Here is an 18,443-nt window from a genome sequence, read left to right as displayed (position 1 = left end):
ACTGCTTTGGATGGGCCACACCTGGTGTTAGGCATAGCTGGGAAACAAGCAATGTAGCCTTAGGGGAGAAAAAGTGTTAAAGAATAGAAGTTTACAATTAATCATTGGCTGCTGCATTTTTAATAGAAAACCTAATTCAGCAATTTTCTTTAAAATCAGGTGCTCTCTGGATGTGTATAGTCTTAAATCCCCACTGCAAGTTGGAGCAGAAGGTCAGTTGGCTAAAACAGCTGAAAAAATGGAATGGTGTGGATGTTTGTCCCTGTGAAGATGGAAACCATGGAAATGAGCTGCCCAATTTAACCAATGCTTTGCCTCAGGGTGCAAATGCTAACCAAGGTGAGCCTAAATATATGCACTGACTGAAACATAAAATATAGCCTCTATCTTATATACTTGAGCCTTGCAGCAGAATACGGCAGTCTTTCCTGGGACAAGTAACTTTCTTGTTGAGGATTGGTCAGCCAAATTTATTCTCACTAATACTATCCTTGCAGAAAGGATAAATAAGGTTTACTTTTATGCTGGGGCTGCAATGTTTTCGAAGCAAGTTAGGTTTTCTAACTTTTCACTTGGTCCTTCTAAATACTTGTTGCATAAAAATTGGATGTCCCTGAAGCATGTCATGTAAAAGCCTGTTGTTTCTTTGCTTGACTATAATCTTATATACCTTCTGGTGTTGGGTTTTTTTATTTTTTGCAGTTACAAAGCCTTTGGTACTTACTTAAAGGGAGATCAGTTGTGACTGCATTAAACTGTGTGAGAAACTAAAGCAGTTATCTGTGGGATGTGCTCTGTGTTGTGTGGTCTGAACTGACAGGCGTGTGGGGGTGCAGAGGTAACACTGCCTTCTTGGAGGAGATGTCTCTTACTCGATATACGCTTTCTAATCGAAAATGTGATTATCAAACCTGACAGAAACCTTCTCCAGTCATCTTCAAGCAAAGATTGCTACTTTGCTAATAACTGAGGAAGAACTGGGGAAAAAAACCCTCATAATCATCAAACCCCTCAATATTTTGATACATATTTCATAAAAGTTAAAATTAAATGCTTGTGAAAGGTGGTAGAGTTGGACTTAGATGGGTTTTTCCTTGTTTCTTTTTCTTGGAAGTTTACCTCTGAAGGAAATAGACGGTTCATTTTTAAATCTTGCAGCTAGCCGGGGACAGAAGTTCATTCAATATATAACTTCCTACAGAGGTGTTTGGCTTTCTGGATCTCGTGATGTTCAGCCCAACCTGGACAGGCTAGTGGCAACTCTGACATGACATTTCAACATTCATAGACACAGTGCCATGTAGACAGAGCACTTTTGCCATAGGAAGATGGCCAGTAAAGGATTGTCAGTACTATGGTCTTAGTACCTTGCTTTCTTTGCAGTATTTGTATATGTTTATGACAAAAAAATATCCAAGTGCTCAAAGTTAATGTCACTTCTCAAAGAGAACAACTAAAAATATTTCATGTGATGTTTATCTGTCACTCATCCTAGTAGCTCTGAGAAGGAGAGAAGCTGGGGATGCTTGAGTAGCTGTGTGCCATATACTTTCTAGTCTGTTTTTAGGGGAGTTCTGCATGTACTGTTTAATGTCCTTCATCTTTAACTGTTCCCTTTGCAACATCCTATTTAGCATTAGCCATGATAGTTTGTAGATCTCTCTGAACGCAAAGTGAATGGCACACACTTTGCCTGAGCTGTTGGGTAACGATGTGAAATGTCATCTGTGGGCTGCTTCTTGCAGAGTGGGTCAAGGTAGACTGTTGTCAGTTAGGGGTTGGTGAATAGGCAGAAGGCAAGAATACTGTGAATGACTGATTCACATATGAATGAGTAAAAGCTGATGCAGCTTTCTGAACTTGTGAAAATGACAGATTCATCAAACAGGCCACATCGGACGGTGTTCACTCGAGCCATAGAGGCATGCGATCTGCACTGGCAGGACAGCCACTTACAGCACATTATCAGCAGTGACCTATACACCAACTACTGTTACCATGACAACACAGAAAACTCACTCTATGACTCTCAGGGGTGGCCCCTCTGGCATGGTAAGTGGCTAAACTGGAAAGACAGAAAGATGTTTCCATGACTTGCTGCTTTGTTCAGTTTCTATGGCATTCTTTTGGGGGGGAGCTGAATGAAAAGCCTGGAAAAAAGAACAGAGGCTCCCTTGAATGTTGACTCAGAAATAGTCCTTTAAATTTCTCTTGCATAGTTTTAAAAACAAATCAAGGGAAACTAAAAATTCCTTTTGAGTAACCTAGCAAAATAGACCATTACAGACATGGAAGCATTGCTATTCCTCAATTATTTTCTCCATTTTAGAACATGTTCCTACAGCCTGTGCGAGAGTGGATGCATTACGATCTCATGGATACCCACGAGAAGCACTGAGGCTAGCAATAGCTATTGTTAATACACTAAGAAGGCAGCAGCAGAAACAGCTGGAAATGTTCCAGGTTCAGAAGAAAGGTAAATGCGGGGAAGAGAGAAGGGCAAAGGACATGACAAGGTGACAATAACACCGGACTGGAACCTTGCGTGAAAAAACTGCTTTTGAAACTAAAGCAAAAGAGGTGACTTTAACTCTTCAGTCCAAATGATCATAGTGGTAATGTCACATTCTGGATGTTGGAGGGTTTTTTTGCTGGGTTGAGCTCTGCAGGGCAAGGGCTCTGTTCTGCCTTCTGCAATACATCTAACATGATGGGGTTTTTATTCCAATCAGGGTTTTTGGTTACACAGTGTAAATATTCATCCTGTGTCATTTATAGGCTTTTAAACAGAGATTTGCATTTGGAATGTCAGGTATTTAAAATAATTTTTTTCCTCTGATGTATAATTTAGCAGAACTATTTCTGAGGTGGAAGCCTAAAGTTGACTAGGCAAAGTCTGCACTACAGAAATTCTTCAAATTTGGCAATTTCTTCCAGAAGTCTCTTATGATACTTAAAACTTTAGTGGATTCACATCACTGGAAATAAGATTTTTAAAACACTGGCTTTATAAAATCTTCTGTGGTGTTCCTCTAAATGCTACCCCTGTTTTTTGAAGGAAGATTCTAGAAAAAATAATCCTTCACTGAACTTTGTCATAGGTTTGAAGAGGTAGTGGATGACTTTGCAGTTAAAGAATGCATGTGGAAAAATTGGAATTACATTCTCAGCTACTACAAGAACACCTTTCATTCAAATTTTTTTTGAGATCTTTGTTACTACTCTTAACTATGTGTATCCTCATGCATTGTAAGCAAAAATACCAGTGTGTAGTCACGTGTGCCAAGATCACTAGGCCCTGGCAGATGAACCTTAGGATTAAAGGGTGTGTCCAGTTCTGCGCATGCTGCGTCTCACCTAAAAAATCCATGGCACAGGCTCGAAGGTTATATCCATGATGAGTCACATGTGTAAATTTTTTAAGTGTATGTGCAGGTGTTTTCCCAGAAATGATAATTTAGAGATTGAAGTGAAGACAAGGTAGACACCTGACTGAAAAAAATAATTAGTTGGCAGTTCCTATGTGTCTCCATTTCACAATACCCAAGAAAGAAATTCTGAGCACTATTGTGGATCCTAGATTTAAACAAAACTTAAAAGCACTTTGCATTATTACTTGGGAGAATTTTTCTGAGTCTTTTTATTGGGATATATATCTTTCCTTAACATGAAGTTTGTAATTTCTATGTTGCTACTCACTGCTTTGGGGTTTTTTTCACTCTTATGTTTGGAATTTTAAAAATCTTCTTTTAATAGTGCAAAATATGCTGGTCTTCTCCATAAGAAGATTAATTCTGCAACTACAGTTTCAGTTCAGCAATCATCACATGCTTCTACTTAACTGTCATTAATGTGATTGATCTGACATTTCTGGAACTAGTTACGTGATTTAAAGTTAAATCTCTATACGAATGGAGGACTGAAGCCTTTGTTTGACATGACACAAGTGAAGCTCATAAATAGACATAATAGATGAAATGGAATATAAATGAGTCAGTAAAAAGTCATTGATATTAATCCTTTTGGTAATATGTCATTTTTAGCACATGCTATTTGTTAATAAGACAATTACTTACTACATTGTTTTTCATATTACATATCAGTTTATTTTTTATTAAAAAAAAACCACTGTCCTGAACACTGAGTTCAACAGTGTGGTTGTGTTTCACTTTGTAGCTCCACGCATTTAAATAGGCAAGAAGCAAGCTTTTAAAGCTTTGTGATAATACTTATGATTACTCAGAAAGATGACACTGTGAATGAGAGAGCAAAAAGGCAGGTACAAGTTAGTGTGTAATAAGCAGAGAAACAGAGCATCTGTAATGGCTTGTATACAATTTTTAAATGGTCACTTGGGAATCCAGAGAGGTCCCAGCTGACTGGAGGCTGGCAAACTTTGTCCTGATTTTCAAGAAGGGCAAAAAGGAGGACCCTGAAAACTACAGGTCTGTCAGTCTCACTTCAGGGCCTGGTGAAATTATGGAGAAGATTATTCTGGGAGGTATTGAAAAACACCTGAAAGACAACACAGTCATCAGTCACAACCAGAACAGCTTCATGAGAGGAAAGTCCTGCTTATCAAACCTGATTTCCTTTTATGACAAGGTGACCCACCTAGTTGATCAAGGGAAGCCAGTTGATGTCATCTTTTTGGATTTCAGTAAAGCTTTGATACTGTCTCTCACAGGATCCTTCTGGACAAAATATCCAGCACACAGCTGGATAAACACATCATGCAGTGTGTGAGCAACTGGTTCACAGGTTGAACACAGAGGGTAATAGTAAATGGGGTAACATAAGACTGGCGACCTGTGACTAGTGGGGTTCCGCAGGGCTCCATCTTGGGCCCTGTTCTCTTCAACATCTTCATAAATGACTTGGAGGCAGGACTGGAAGGGATAGTAAGCAAGTTTGCAGACAATACAAAACTGGGAGGAGCTGTTGACTCCCTTGAAGTCAGGGAGGCCCTGCAGAGAGACCTCAACAAATTAGCGGACTGAGCAATCACCAACCACATGAAGTTCAAGAAGGGAAAGTGCTGGATTCTGCACCTTGGATGGGGCAACCCTGGATGTACATACAGACTGGGGAATGAGATGCTGGAAAGCAGTGTCATGGAAAGGGACCTAAGGGTCCTGGTCAATGTCAAGTTGAATAAGTCAGCAGTGCCCTGGCAACCAGGAGGGCCAACCGTGTCCTGGGGTGCATCAGGCAAGGCATCGCCAGACAGTCAAGGGAGATGATTGTCCTGCTCTGCTCTGCACTGGTGCAACCTCCCCTTGAGTATTGTGTGCAGTTTGGGGCACCACAATATAAGAAAGACATTAAGCTATTAGAGAACATCCAAAGGAGGGCAACGAAGATGGTGAAGGGCCTTGAGGGGAAACTGTATGAGGAGCGGCTGAGGTCACTTGGTCTGTTCAACCTGGAGAAGAGGAGACTGAGGAGAGACCTCATCACAGGCTACAACTTCCTCATGAGGGGAAGAGGAAGGGCAGGCGCTGATCTCTTCTCTCTAGTGACCAGTGACTGGACCCATGGGAATGGCCTGAAGTTGTGTTAGGGGAGGTTTAGATTGGATATTTTAAAAAGGTTCTTCACCCAGAGGGTGGTTGGGCACTGGAACAGGCCTCCCAGGGAAGTGGTCACAGCACCAAGCCTGACAGAGTTCAAGGAGCATTTGGACGATACTATCAGGCATATAGTGTGACTCTTGGGGATGGTCCTGTGCAGGGCTAAGTGTTGGACTTGATGATCCTTGTGGGTCCCTTCCAACTCAGCATATTCCGTGATTCTGTGATAATGCAACTGATCTCTCATAGTTCAGTCGTGTATGGAGAAAAAGCTTGGGAGTTGAAGGGGAACTACTGCCATAAGACTCTTAGTTAAAAAAGGGATTTGAGTAATCTCTAACTTCTTTTACCACAACCACACTTCCTTCAATTTATTGTGCTAAACAATTTTTTTGTGTTGTAACTGATGGATGAGGGCTACAGAACAAAGTATCCATGAAGGTATCTGTTGACTGAAACTTTAGAATGACAAAAAATGCACTTAAAGGACAATTTTTTTCTTTTATAACCCCTTTAAACATTATACCCTTTTTTTCATATATTTTTTATTAGGAACTGTCATCGTGAGTTTATTACTTCAATAAATATTTAGATGCAATAAGTTCATATTTTATTTATTAAAATGGAACATTTCAGAATAATTTATTTCAGTGCCATCGGCTTCACTTAAAACATGAAAATGGTACTGCATCTTTTGAGTGAGGAAACAGTTGTGATTATTTTACCAAAAAAAAGTCTTTGCTATAATTTTTTGGCAGACATTTTCAGAAGTTACTGGTATCAAGTAAGAGATTTCAAAATATACTGCTGTTGAAATTTTGACCTATAATGTACTTTGCTAGTGCTCGAAATGTTTGACCTTCATCCATTTTCTTTTTTTCCTCTTTTAACATATTTACAAAGGGAGATAAATTCACACTGAGAGATACTGTTTTCTCCTTCTAAGCAGAAACTACTGGAAATACTTTGAATTCTGTGCTGAGAGCATTTTAATCAGTTTTATTTTTATAATTGTTTTGAGGGGATAATATGCACTCTCTTTCCCTCCCTCCTCCCTCCATCTTTTCTGTCACAGAACTTCTCCACAAAGGAGTAACCTCAATAACAAATCTTGAAGGTTGGGTGGGACATCCTTTGGATCCGATTGGCACCCTCTTCAGTAGCCTGATTGAAGCCTGCAGGGTAGATGATGAGAACTTCCATGGATTCTCAGACTTCACGGGTAAGGTCATGCAAAGGAAGCAATCTTCTCTAAGTCTTCAGTAACCAGAGGCATTTTTCTATCTTACCTTTCCCAATTAACTTGGAAGCCAGCATCTTTAAGAACTCACATTTGCATTCCCTAAGAAAACACAAGGGAGAGAGAATGTTTAAAGTAAATTTTTGTTATAAGTTATACGAAAGCCTTCAAAAATTACCAGTTACTCATTCTTGAAGGCAATTCAATATTTTATGCTTGAGATAAAACGGAATAAGACTTTATAGCAGCAACCCTTTTTACATACATTGCTCTGTCCTCTTTTGAGAAATTACAGGAAATCACAGAATTGTTGAGGTTGGAAGGCTCCTCTGGAGATAGTCTAGTCCACCTTCTCTGGTCAGAGAAGGGTCACCTAGAGTAGGTTGCCCAGGACTGTGTCTGGTTGAGTTTTGAATAGCCCCAAGAATGAACACCATACAACCTCTCTGGGCAACCTCTTATTGTGTTTGACCATCCTCACAGTAAAAAAGTGGTTTCTTATGCTCAGAAATTTGTTCCCATTGCCTCTTGTCCTGTCACAGGATACCACTGAGAAGAGTCTGACTCTATTTTCTTTACATTCTCCCAGCAGATATTTATATATTTTGGTAAGATCCTACTGAGCCTTTTCTTTTCCAGGCTAAACAATCCCAGCCATCTCAGTTGCTTATATGGGAGATACTCCAGTCCTTTAATCATCTTTGTGGCCCCTCACTGAATCTGTTCCAGTAGGTCCATGGGGAGCCCAGTACTGAACATGGCACTCCAGGTGTGGGCTCACCAGTGCTGACCAGAGGGGAAGGATCACCTCCCTCAATCTGTTTGCGATGCTCCTCCTATGCAGTCCAGGATGTTATTTGACTTCTTAGCTACAATTGTTCATAATACTTCAAATTGATGACAAAACACTTAAAATTTATAACATACGTATTCTATAAAGTACATGGTCTATAAAGGTTATGAATTGGAAAATAGTGTTGTAGTATTGATTTAGGACAGGATGTATACACCCATTTTAATTTCAGTATTTGCTTCCCAGGAGCTTAACTGATTTATTCCTCAGTCTCTTTCCACCTCTGTGGTAGTTTCTTATCACCTTCTGTGTGGTCAGAAACTTGATTCATTCCTCTACCTATAGATCCTTTATATGCACATCCCAATCTTCTTGGGGCTTTTCCTCAAAACTCATTTTATTCAATTAGATTTTCTTCAATAAACTTCTAATCCCATATCCACCAATTCTGGAAGAATTCTTTGCAATTAGAAAAAAAACCAAAACAACTCCATGAAATAAAAGTAGTGTGTGTTGAAAAGCAAATTCCCCCTACACACACATATGCATTTTGCCATCTCATTTGCTGCAACTGTCCATCTCCTTACATCTGTACATTGCAACTTTTTGTTCCCAAACTAGACTGTAAGCTGCTAGAGGTTGATATAGCATTTTGTCATATGGTATATTGGCGAAGTGCCAAATGAATCAGTAGTACTCTTTAAAGCAAATTATGGCTTGGTCTGTGTGGAATTTACAAGTAATCTTTACTAAAAGTAGCATTTCTAGTGTTAATAAAAGTCAGAAACATTATGCGTGTTTATCATAAATACAACTGTAACAAATAAAAAAGCATGAAGAGAGCTCTAGCAAACAGAATGCTTTAAAGTTGTGGAGTTCCCAGGCCTACTGTATTTGCATAATCCTAATAGCTTCAACTGAAATCTATGCAGGTGTATAAGCACCTTCCCTTTCCATTTATACAACATCAAAGCTTTAAGGAAATGCAGAAATGGGTGGGGAAAAAAATTGAAATAGATCTTCCAATTTTGGCCTTATTAACACAAAGTTGGAGAAACTGTCTTTCTCCAAATCATGCATTTTAAAATGAAAACTTTCATTTTTACTCAAGTGGGCTTTTTAAAACCTAATTGTTTTGTGTATTTCTGCGATGTGGAATTGGATTGGGTAGTTTAGATTGGATGACTGGATATTGAGATTGCACTAGTAATTTAAATAATTTTAAAAAATTAATACTGACAGAGGAAGCATTTGTAAATGTGGCATTATAGGCAGATTATGGATTTTAATGATTTCCTGATGTGTTGTTCTTTGTGTCGCCCTTTACAGAGAACATGGGGCAATGCAAATCTCTGGAGTACCAGCATCTGCCTGCACACAAGTTTTTAGAAGAAGGGGAATCTTATTTAACGCTGGCTGTGGAAGTAGCATTGATAGGGCTGGGACAGCAACGAATAATGCCAGATGGCTTGTATGCACAAGAGAAGGTTTGTCGAAATGAGGAGCAGCTCATTTCTAAGCTACAGGAAATTGAATTGGATGATACTCTGGTGAAGATTTTTCGAAAACAAGCAGTCTTCCTATTAGAAGGTAGCTCAATGTAGATGCTAACTGCTTTTTAAAACTGTCTTCACTTACACAAGCCCACTGAATTAGTATTCCGGTGGAAACTGCCTTACATACTTAAGATGTTTTTTGATGTAGAACTACAGCAAAATTTTATTTCCAATCTCTTATGAAAATCAAACATACTTCAGATATGACATGGCTGTAGAGATAAAGCATCTACTGACCTACAAGCCTTTAGTTTTAAGTTTTATTGCATTTTGTTATTTAGATTTGTTTAGTATCCTAAACAATCCAGGCTCACAAATAATATAGACATCAGTTATCAATAGTTCTTGGGTAGTAAATTTCTAAATGTCATTTGAATCCTGAAAAAGGACTGGTAGCTTTGTAAATGTATGAAGATTTTTACCTCTGTTCCCAAGTGAAGAGCTCAGAAAACTCAAATTTGCTGGGAGAGAAAAATAACATTTTCTTTGTAGCAATTAGGAAAATGAGTTGCCTCCGAAGTTTGTATCATATCTGAAAATTGAAATATATGGGCAAATATTGAGGCTTAAGGCCTGGTCTTGTGACTAAATTTTGATTAAGACAAATAACTTGCATTGCAATAAAATCTGTACCAAAAAGTGCATGCTTTGCCTTATCTTTTAAAAGGCTTGACATACAGCACTTAAGCCTCATGTTCAGAGAGTAGTCTTGTGCGTTCTAAGGTTGTCATTCTAGTTTTTGTGGTTTTTTTAAATCAAGGAAAAAACTTTAAAGGAACCAGTTATTTAAAGGCATGGTCCAAGTTTTGAGTGCTAGCTCAAGGGATGGTGGGGAGTTTGATACTGCTCTGGGTAAGTTGTGAAGATTGTTACATAGCAGTCAGGTTTTGCTTTCTTTCTGTAAGACATTTGTTTTTTAAAACTATTTCTTTAATGGAAGAGATGCAGTATGTTTTTTAGGATTCTCAGCTTTGAGTCACTATTATTGCCCAGATCCTTAAAGACTTTGGTACCTACTGGTGATGCCATTTGAAACTGTAGAGGAGTTGCACCATAAGGAGACTTTCCATTATGGTATGGCTGTAACTGCTGCTTTATGGCCTTTGGACAAGAACATCTTCTTGCTGGATCCAGCTATTTGCCACCATAGAGGGATCCTATGGATTATAAAATCAATTTGATACATCTATTTACTGGTCAGGATGCTGTATGAGGAAAAGGCAGGATTTCTCTCAAGTATTCTCTGATACTTCTAGTTTACTCCTTTGATCACTGATATTCTCTTTGTTTTCTTAGAGTATTAAGTGACCATAGCAGGAAACCTGCTAAAATAGCTACTGACAAAATTGCTGTGGTGAGCAGTGTGCAACAATGGTCTTGCATTACTGTGTGCTGAGAAATTGGGCTTTTCTGCAATAGCTTCAGTTTACTCCAGGCAAGGCAGAAACTGACATCACATGGAGGAAAAACTGTGCAGTGATTTAAGATTCTAATCATATCAATTGTAGTTTGATAGTTGAAGTTCTGTAGATATAATAAAGCTTAATCCAGTATTAAGCTGATTTCTATGCTGTTAATGCAGATAATGTTAATGCATGCTCTATGTAGCTACCATTTGAATGAATGGGAAAGGAGAACATAAGACTGTGTTGCAAGAACTGTTCTATTTTTTTGCTTGAGTTAATGGCAGACTATATTTTCATATAAATACTTTGTCATGTATTCTTTGTGCCCTAACTGAGTTCTGAATGGACTACCAACTGGCAAACATTCATGAAATGGCTTCTTTCATTGAAGCAATGCCAGCTAGTTTTTGAACTTTTCAACTTTAAATGATTGAGACGCACTGTCACCTACTTAATCTTCATTGATGTTTCCATTGTGATTAACTCCAGCCTTCAGAAATACCCACCTATGGAGCTCAGATTTTTTTTTTTTTTACATGCCTAGTGATTTTATCTTTGCATTTTGTGCTAAGGCACCAGTTAAAAACATTGCTGAAACAGCTGTGCTGGTCCAAGTTGTTACCATCTCTCTCTCATGGAGTTCATCATCCCATGCAGCAGAAGTGGTTGAATAAATTTTGTGAGTACTCCTCATCTGCTTCAGTGAAGGGTCAGTCATCTTAGTTTGAACCACTGCTGGAAGCTATGACACGTGACTGCAATGAAGTGCGCTCACACAGTCATTCATCCATCCAAGTGTGGTGGGTTGGAATCTCTAGTAGAAGAGGAAATAGTAACTTCTAGGACTGCTGGCTGCTATTTGTGCAATAATTGTCCAATAATACTTAATGTAAAATTCTTATTCTGTATCTTGCAATGTTTAACACCTGTACCTCTAGCCACTGAAGTAAAAAACTCTTGACACAATTTTCCTATTAATAGGAATAACAGTCTACAGGTTGCAGAAAAAATGTAAAAATGGAATTCTTATGCACCGTGAATATTCAGAACTCAGCAAGCAAATAGTTTCATGTAATTTTTTTTTAAATTGTCATTTCTGTTGTCAGTCTTAACACTGCTGTTATGAAGCACTGCACTGAGTGGTAGCAAAATCTATTGCCCCAACAATGGGAATAGCTTCTCCACAACAAATAGAATTTTTAAGATTGTGTGGCTATAATAGACTAACAAAAGCAGCTTCAATGCAAGATCTGACCTAGTCTTCTCTGGAGACCAAGTCCAAATCAAAGGGTTATTTAAATGCCTAATGTCAGGTGAGACATTAATAGGGATCAGGTGCTGCTGTAGTGATTAGTCATGTAACTTCAATTAAAGATACCTGGTTTTCCACTGTAGACACTTTTTTTTGTGGATTTGTGATAAAGCAATTATGCACCAACAGAGGATGCATAGGAATTCATGTGCACAATATAACGACACAGAGGCAAAGCTAGGATTATCGCTTTCTACTTTTGCATACCATAGATTTTCTGAATGACCCCCATGGAGCCCTGGAACCATTCTGTCATTTGTATATGCACTGGTAGTGTGCTTAGTAGTCTACAATTTACAATGTGTCTTGTTGTCTCAAAGAATAGATGGTATTTAATATACTTGTAACATATTTCAAAAAAATATCAATGAAACTTTACCTTTTCTACAGCAATCTGTCTCTGAATACCAATTCTAACTCAAGGTATAGTGAATGCTTTTAAAGGTCCAGAAGTTGGGTTTTAACAGTCTGTGAAGACTGATATTCTCTTTCTTTTTCCCACAGCTGGACCATATAGTGGTTTAGGTGAAATCATCCATCGAGAGAGTGTTCCAATGCACACATTTGCCAAGTATCTTTTCACCTCTCTCCTACCTCATGATGCTGAATTGGCATACAAAACTGCACTGAGAGCCATGCGGTATGTATTCACAAGTCATCTAGAAAGAACACAAGCAGCAGTTTGAAAAAGGGGGAAAAGCTTGGTAATCAAGAAGCATTGTTCTCTTTAAGGAGAAATTACTTTGGTTGTGTCATCTGTAAAAGCAATCCATGTCTGTACTAACTACAATATAATAATTTATAAATATACAAATAGTGTTTATATACAACTATAAAACAGCATTCTATGTTACAAATCCTTCTATTGGAATGTGTGTGTTTGTGTTAAACAACAGCTTTAGCACATGTGTGTGTTCTCCTACTGGTGTGGCTGTGTGTGTGTATGATGCTAGTAGCAAGGAAATGAGGAAAGAGGCATCTAACCAGCAGTCTTGGGATCATCTGCTGCTTAGCTGCTTCCCCCCACTTTATATAATGAGCATGATGTCATATTGTCTGGAATACCCTTTGGTCAGTTAGGGTCACCTGTCCTGGCTGTGCTCACTCCCAACCTCCTATGCACCCCGTGGTGGGTTGACCTTGGCTGGATGCCAGGTGCCCACCCAGCCACTCTATCACTCCCCAGCCAGACAGGGGAGAGAGTAAGGTGGAAAAAACAACTTGTGGGTTGGGATAAGGCAGTTTATCTAAAGCAAAAAGTAAAGCGGAAGCTTGCATGTGCAAAAAGCGAAGCGAAAGATAGCACGGTTTATTCTCTACTTCCCATGAGCAGTGATGGTCGGCCACTCCCGAGAAGCAGGGCTTTGGTACGCGTGACAGTTTCTCAGCAGGCAGCCATTGGAGACAATGAATGCCTGCCTTCCTGCTCCTTTCCTTAGCTTTTGTATCTGAGCTGACATCATATGGTATGGAATATCCCTTTGGTTAGTTTGGGTCAGCTGGTCTACTTGGGTCCCCTCCCAGGATCTTGCCCTCAACTAAGGAAGGAATGTTACAGTGCTGATGCTTTGCTCAGCAGTAGCCAAAACACCGGTGTGTTATCAACACCCTTCTAGCTCCCAGTGGAAAGCACAGCATTATGAGGGCTACTTTGGGGATGTGAATTCCAGCTCAGCCAGACCAAATACACACCCCCAACCCCCTTGCCAGCATGGCAGTATGAAAAGCAGAAAAGGCTTTTGCTCTGTGTAAGCCCTGCTCAGCAATAACAAAACACATCTCTGTGTTATCAACACTGTGTTCAGCACAAACCCAAAACACGGCCCCATACCAGAAGAAAATTGACTCTACACCAGCCAAAACTAGCACACTCTAGAAAGCTAAATGGGGCGAAAATGTTCATTTCGTTTAGTCCATGTTCAAAGGACTAAATGTGAGGGCATGCATAAGAACAAAACAGCTACTATCAAGTCAGGCCAAAGGTCTACTTATATTGTTTGGGCTTTTTTGCCTCCAAGAGTGTCTAATAGTAGATATTAGGGAAGGAATATAAGAAATATGAAAAGTGACTTTGCATACTGCCTGCTTATGATTATAATTTTAGAATTAGAATTTGTATAATTAGAATTTTTAAAAAAATCAATTTTATAAAGTAGATTTATGTCCTTGTATTTAATTTCAGTCACTACCTTAAAGTGTTTCTCAGAGATTGTGGGGAGCTTTCCTCCTTAAACTAAACTACGGAAACAACATTAAAAGGCCAGAATAGACATCTATCGGTAGCTTTGCACAGTGCACTGAATGCTTCAGTGAATGTGATGGCAACATGCCATTCCTCTTGAAGAAGGATTTGGGCTTTCCCCAGAAACAAATCATAACTGAAAACTTCTTTTCAGGAAATTACCTTTCTCAACTGGAAAAACAAGCAAGGCACTGAAAGATCCAAATCTCTAGTTGATCACAGAGAACTCCAGCTATCTTTTGGCATGAAGCTGCCATCTCATCCAAAGAAGTTACTTCTTAAAGAGACCAGTATAAGAAAGAGTTTTCTGTTTGTTTCTGTCTGGTAAAATCACAGGAGACATAAGCATAATCAGGACTGTTCTCCATAGCTCTCTTGGCATCACTTTTAAGGCAGATGAGAGTTCAGCTTTTTTATATTATTCATTTATTTATTTGTAATAATTTTTATATATTTGGCACTCTTAAGAAATGTGGACTGCTATCTTGAACTGCGGTGACAGCAGATGCAGACACTTTCTATTCCATGTCTGTCTATATTCTTCTACACTTCTCAAAAATTCTTGTAAAGAAGGTTGGTTACTTTTTCCATTCACACCAAAGTGATAGATCAGTGTACAAAGCACTCCTGATGCAAACCAAATGAAAAACTAACTAAACCAAATGTTTTGAGGGGGGGAAAGAAGAAATCAAACATGAAGACAATGTCTATCTCATGTTTATGAGGTGGAATGGATCAGAAGAGGGAAATTTGAGCATCCCTTCCTTCATGGCATGGGTAAAATATTTCCACATAGAAATCTGAGTGGTTGCTCATGCTTTTAGAGATGGAACATATTTTTTTCTTCACTTGAACATTTATCAAAGTTAACTTCCCAAGATGACATCTACTTGCTCTCCAGACATAAGTGTTTAGTGTCAGTCTACACAGGTCATTGACCCATGATGGCAACTCTGGAGTATTTTGCCTCTCTGCATTCAAAATCATCTGTTGCCATTTCTTTTTCTTCTTAATCCTCTTTTAATGTGTGGAACACTCGGTGTGAAATCAATAGAATCTGAGACCATAAGGTCTTTCATTCATGCACCTCAGGTCGACAAGGACAGGGTGTGCTATCTTTGATGGTCACTTCTGTCTGCAGTTCTCTGCTTGCAACACTGAAACATATGAAGTACAGCCTTGGAGAACGTGGATCTGCAGTGACCTAGTTGACTGCTCACTTGGAATCTGAACTTGAATGTTTGGCTTAGTTTGGCTGATTCCCTGTTAAGCCTGGATTTCAACCCAGACTTTGTGAGTCAGACTTCAGTAGTAATGTTTAATCACAATGTAGCTTTGCAAAAACCTAGCTAAATAATTGATGTTTGAAAGTGAAAAAAGTGAAGAATGCTAAATCTGCTTGTGCTTGTTATAATGTTCCCTAATCTTGCCAAAATTGCATGAAAGCCACCAATTCACTACAGCCTTTCTTTTCACAGCAAAGGAACATAGAAGCTGACAATGAAATTCAAAGTGACAAAATATTTTCTTTTCATGCTTTTTGTCTGTTTGCGGTTACTTATAATCTCATAATACTTTTTGCATTAAGTAGTTAGAATTTTTCCTGTTTGTTGAAACGATTTAATAATGCATTTTTTTCTCCCCCCTCTGTGCTTGGAAAAAATCAGCTGGAGAATTTATATGTATTTTATTTTTACATATATAAAGCTATATAGGCGTGCCTCAGCATATATAAAGCTATATAGGTGTGCCTCAGTATTACTAAGGAAGAGATTTGACTCGATACAAAACAAAAGGGAAGTATTTTTTTCATATTAACATGTGCATTATTAGGTATTGGTAGGCTAGAGTTTAAGGACTTTAAAAATTAGTTCATATTTATTTGAACAGCAAAATGTCTTTTTTGGCATCTCTATTTCATGGTCAAAAACCGAATGACTTGTTGAATATCACTCCCCCTTACTTTGAGCATATGCAAGTGAGGAAAGTATATTCCAAATATTGGAAAATACTTACATGTTCTCAATATGATGGAGAACTACTCTATCTTCCTTTCTGAGGACAGTGGTTCAAAGACTGAAATAAGGCAGGGGAAAAAAGCTTCAACTCTATGGATGATGCAAAAACTCTCTGCTGCCTTGGTTAATGAATGGCTGTCGTGGTTTAACCCCAGCCAGCAGCCAAGAACCACACAGCTGCTTACTCACTCCCTCACCAGTGGGACCAAGGAGAGAACTGGAAGGATAAAAACCAGAAAACTTGTGGGTTGAGATAAAGACAGTTTAATAGGGAAAGCAAAAGCCGCACACACAAGCAAAGCAAAACAAGGAATTCATTGACTGCTTCCCATGGGCAGGCGGGTGTTCAGCCATCTCCAAGACAGCAGGGCCCCATCAAGCGTAATGATTACTTGGGAAGACAAATGCCATCACTCCAAATGTCCCCCCCCTTCCTCCTTCTTCCCCCCCCACTTTATATACTGAGTATGATGTCATATGGTATGGAATATGCCTTTGGTCAGTTGGGGTCAGCTGTCCCAGTTGTGTCTCCTCCCAACCTCCCATGCACCCCCAACTTCCTTGCCAGTGTGGCAGTATGAAAAATAGATGAGGCCTTGGCTCTGTATAAGCACTGCCCAGCAATAACAAAACTATCTTTGTATTATCAACCCTATGTTCAGCACAAATCTAAAACACAGCCCCATACCAACCACTTTGAAGAAAATTCACCCTACCCCAGCCCAAACCAGTGCAATGACTTTATTGTCCTGTGAATTCCTGCAGATTCCCACTGATGTAGGCAAGTTTGGTAAATGGACTTTTAAGACTGTCCAAGAAGAGAAGTGGTTTTCTAATATCTTTATACCCAAAACTGCATATTTAATAAAGAAGGTCAAGTGTTCTTGCAGCTTATGAATAACGCAATATAATAATGATGTAAGGAAGAGGATTTCTTTCTTATTTCAGGTTGCGAGTATTGGAATCTACAACTCCTTTGGGAGATATGTCCCGTCCACACCACATTGTATCAGTTGTTCCAAACCGATATCCCCGCTGGTTCACCCTAAGTCACATCGAATCCCAGCAGTGTGAGCTGGCATCGACCATGCTAACAGCAGCCAAAGGTACATTGCTGTAAATTACCTACTTAACTAAGTGTATGCTTTTCATATTTCATGGAATAAACAGGTTATAAAACCTGTGTTTAGGAATTCAAATTGCAGTCTGACAGGAGCTTGAACTGACTTAAACTTGTCACTTAATTTTCTAGAAAAGTGATTAAACTAGATAGATGGTAGCCAGATGGGCTTGATTTGAGGCTGATGAGATAGCTTTTTGTTCTTCTGGCACACAGTATAGATTGTAAAACCCAGGAGTGGACAAATCACTTCTAAAATTCACAAATCAGGATAACTTTTGGCCATATACTATACAAACACCATCAGGCACTAGAGGAGTTTGTGCTGTCTTGCATCTTTTGTTCATGTAATTTAATTATGAAAGGTTTATAAAAAACAAAATGTGTATAACTGAAACACTGTACTATTTCATAGCAATGGCAAGCTCAATTATAATGCATTTCAGGATGTTTTGGAAGCTTGTTCTGTTTACACCTTGCAGGTGATGTTCAGAGGCTGGAAACAGTGTTAGAATCCATTCAGAAAAATATCCACTCCTCATCACACATTTTCAAACTTGCCCAGGATGCATTTAAAATAGCAACACTCATGGACAACTTGCCAGACATCACTCTTCTGAAAGTTTCTCTGGAGTTGGGCCTTCAGGTATTTCCCTCGTTCATTATTTCTACAGTAGAAGACAGGAATTTTACCCTGTGTTGGTGGGTACAGCTTTTTAAGTCACTGAGGAGCCTCTTAAAGACCCTCTTTGGGCTTTGTCTGCAATTTTTAGATTCTGTTTTCTGATGTAAAGCACAGTTGACTGGTAAACACAGACCAAGGATCTGCACAGTCCCTTTGTGCCATTTGAGTGGAAGAGAGAGCTTGGAGCAGCTGGCTGCAGGGTACTCCTCTGTTCAGGGGTGAGAAAAGACCAATGCAATGGGTTTTGGAGTATATGTAGGGATGGCTAGAGAGCAAAATTATTCTACTTTCCAGAAATCATAGTATCATAGAATAGTTTGGGTTGGAAAGGACCTTTAAAGGTGATCTAGTCCAACCCCCCTGCAATGAGCACGGACATCTTCAAAGTTGCTCAGAGCCCCGTCCAACCAGACCTTGAATGTTTCCAGGGATGGGGCATCTACCGCCTCTCTGGCAACTTCACCACCCTCATTGTAAAAAACTTCTTCCTTATATCTA

At 39.1% G+C, this 18,443-nt stretch overlaps 1 protein-coding gene and 1 long non-coding RNA gene across 3 annotated transcripts in view; one reads left to right on the top strand and one right to left on the bottom strand.

Annotated features, from left to right (window-relative positions):
- LOC116780009 overlaps positions 1–18,443 on the bottom strand; it is an 893,112-nt gene that overhangs the window by 338,021 nt on the left and 536,648 nt on the right. The gene's annotated exons all lie outside the window — the stretch shown is intronic.
- LOC116779989 (zinc finger SWIM domain-containing protein 6-like) overlaps positions 1–18,443 on the top strand; it is a 198,158-nt gene that overhangs the window by 136,777 nt on the left and 42,938 nt on the right. Inside the window, exons 5-12 of one of the 2 annotated variants that reach the window (XM_032674492.1) lie at positions 160–339; positions 1,876–2,052; positions 2,330–2,476; positions 6,649–6,795; positions 8,936–9,196; positions 12,385–12,520; positions 17,089–17,246; positions 17,743–17,906. In XM_032674492.1, the coding sequence (XP_032530383.1) occupies positions 160–339; positions 1,876–2,052; positions 2,330–2,476; positions 6,649–6,795; positions 8,936–9,196; positions 12,385–12,520; positions 17,089–17,246; positions 17,743–17,906 (1,370 nt within the window). The remainder of the gene's footprint in view (positions 1–159; positions 340–1,875; positions 2,053–2,329; positions 2,477–6,648; positions 6,796–8,935; positions 9,197–12,384; positions 12,521–17,088; positions 17,247–17,742; positions 17,907–18,443) is intronic. The other variant, XM_032674493.1, reaches the window with a different exon arrangement.

This window comes from Chiroxiphia lanceolata, chromosome W (assembly GCF_009829145.1).
Source record: "Chiroxiphia lanceolata isolate bChiLan1 chromosome W, bChiLan1.pri, whole genome shotgun sequence".
NCBI classification, from domain to species: Eukaryota; Metazoa; Chordata; class Aves; order Passeriformes; family Pipridae; genus Chiroxiphia; species Chiroxiphia lanceolata.
The sequence above is the reverse complement of the archived record's forward strand: the minus strand, read 5'-3'. Positions and strand labels throughout refer to the sequence as shown.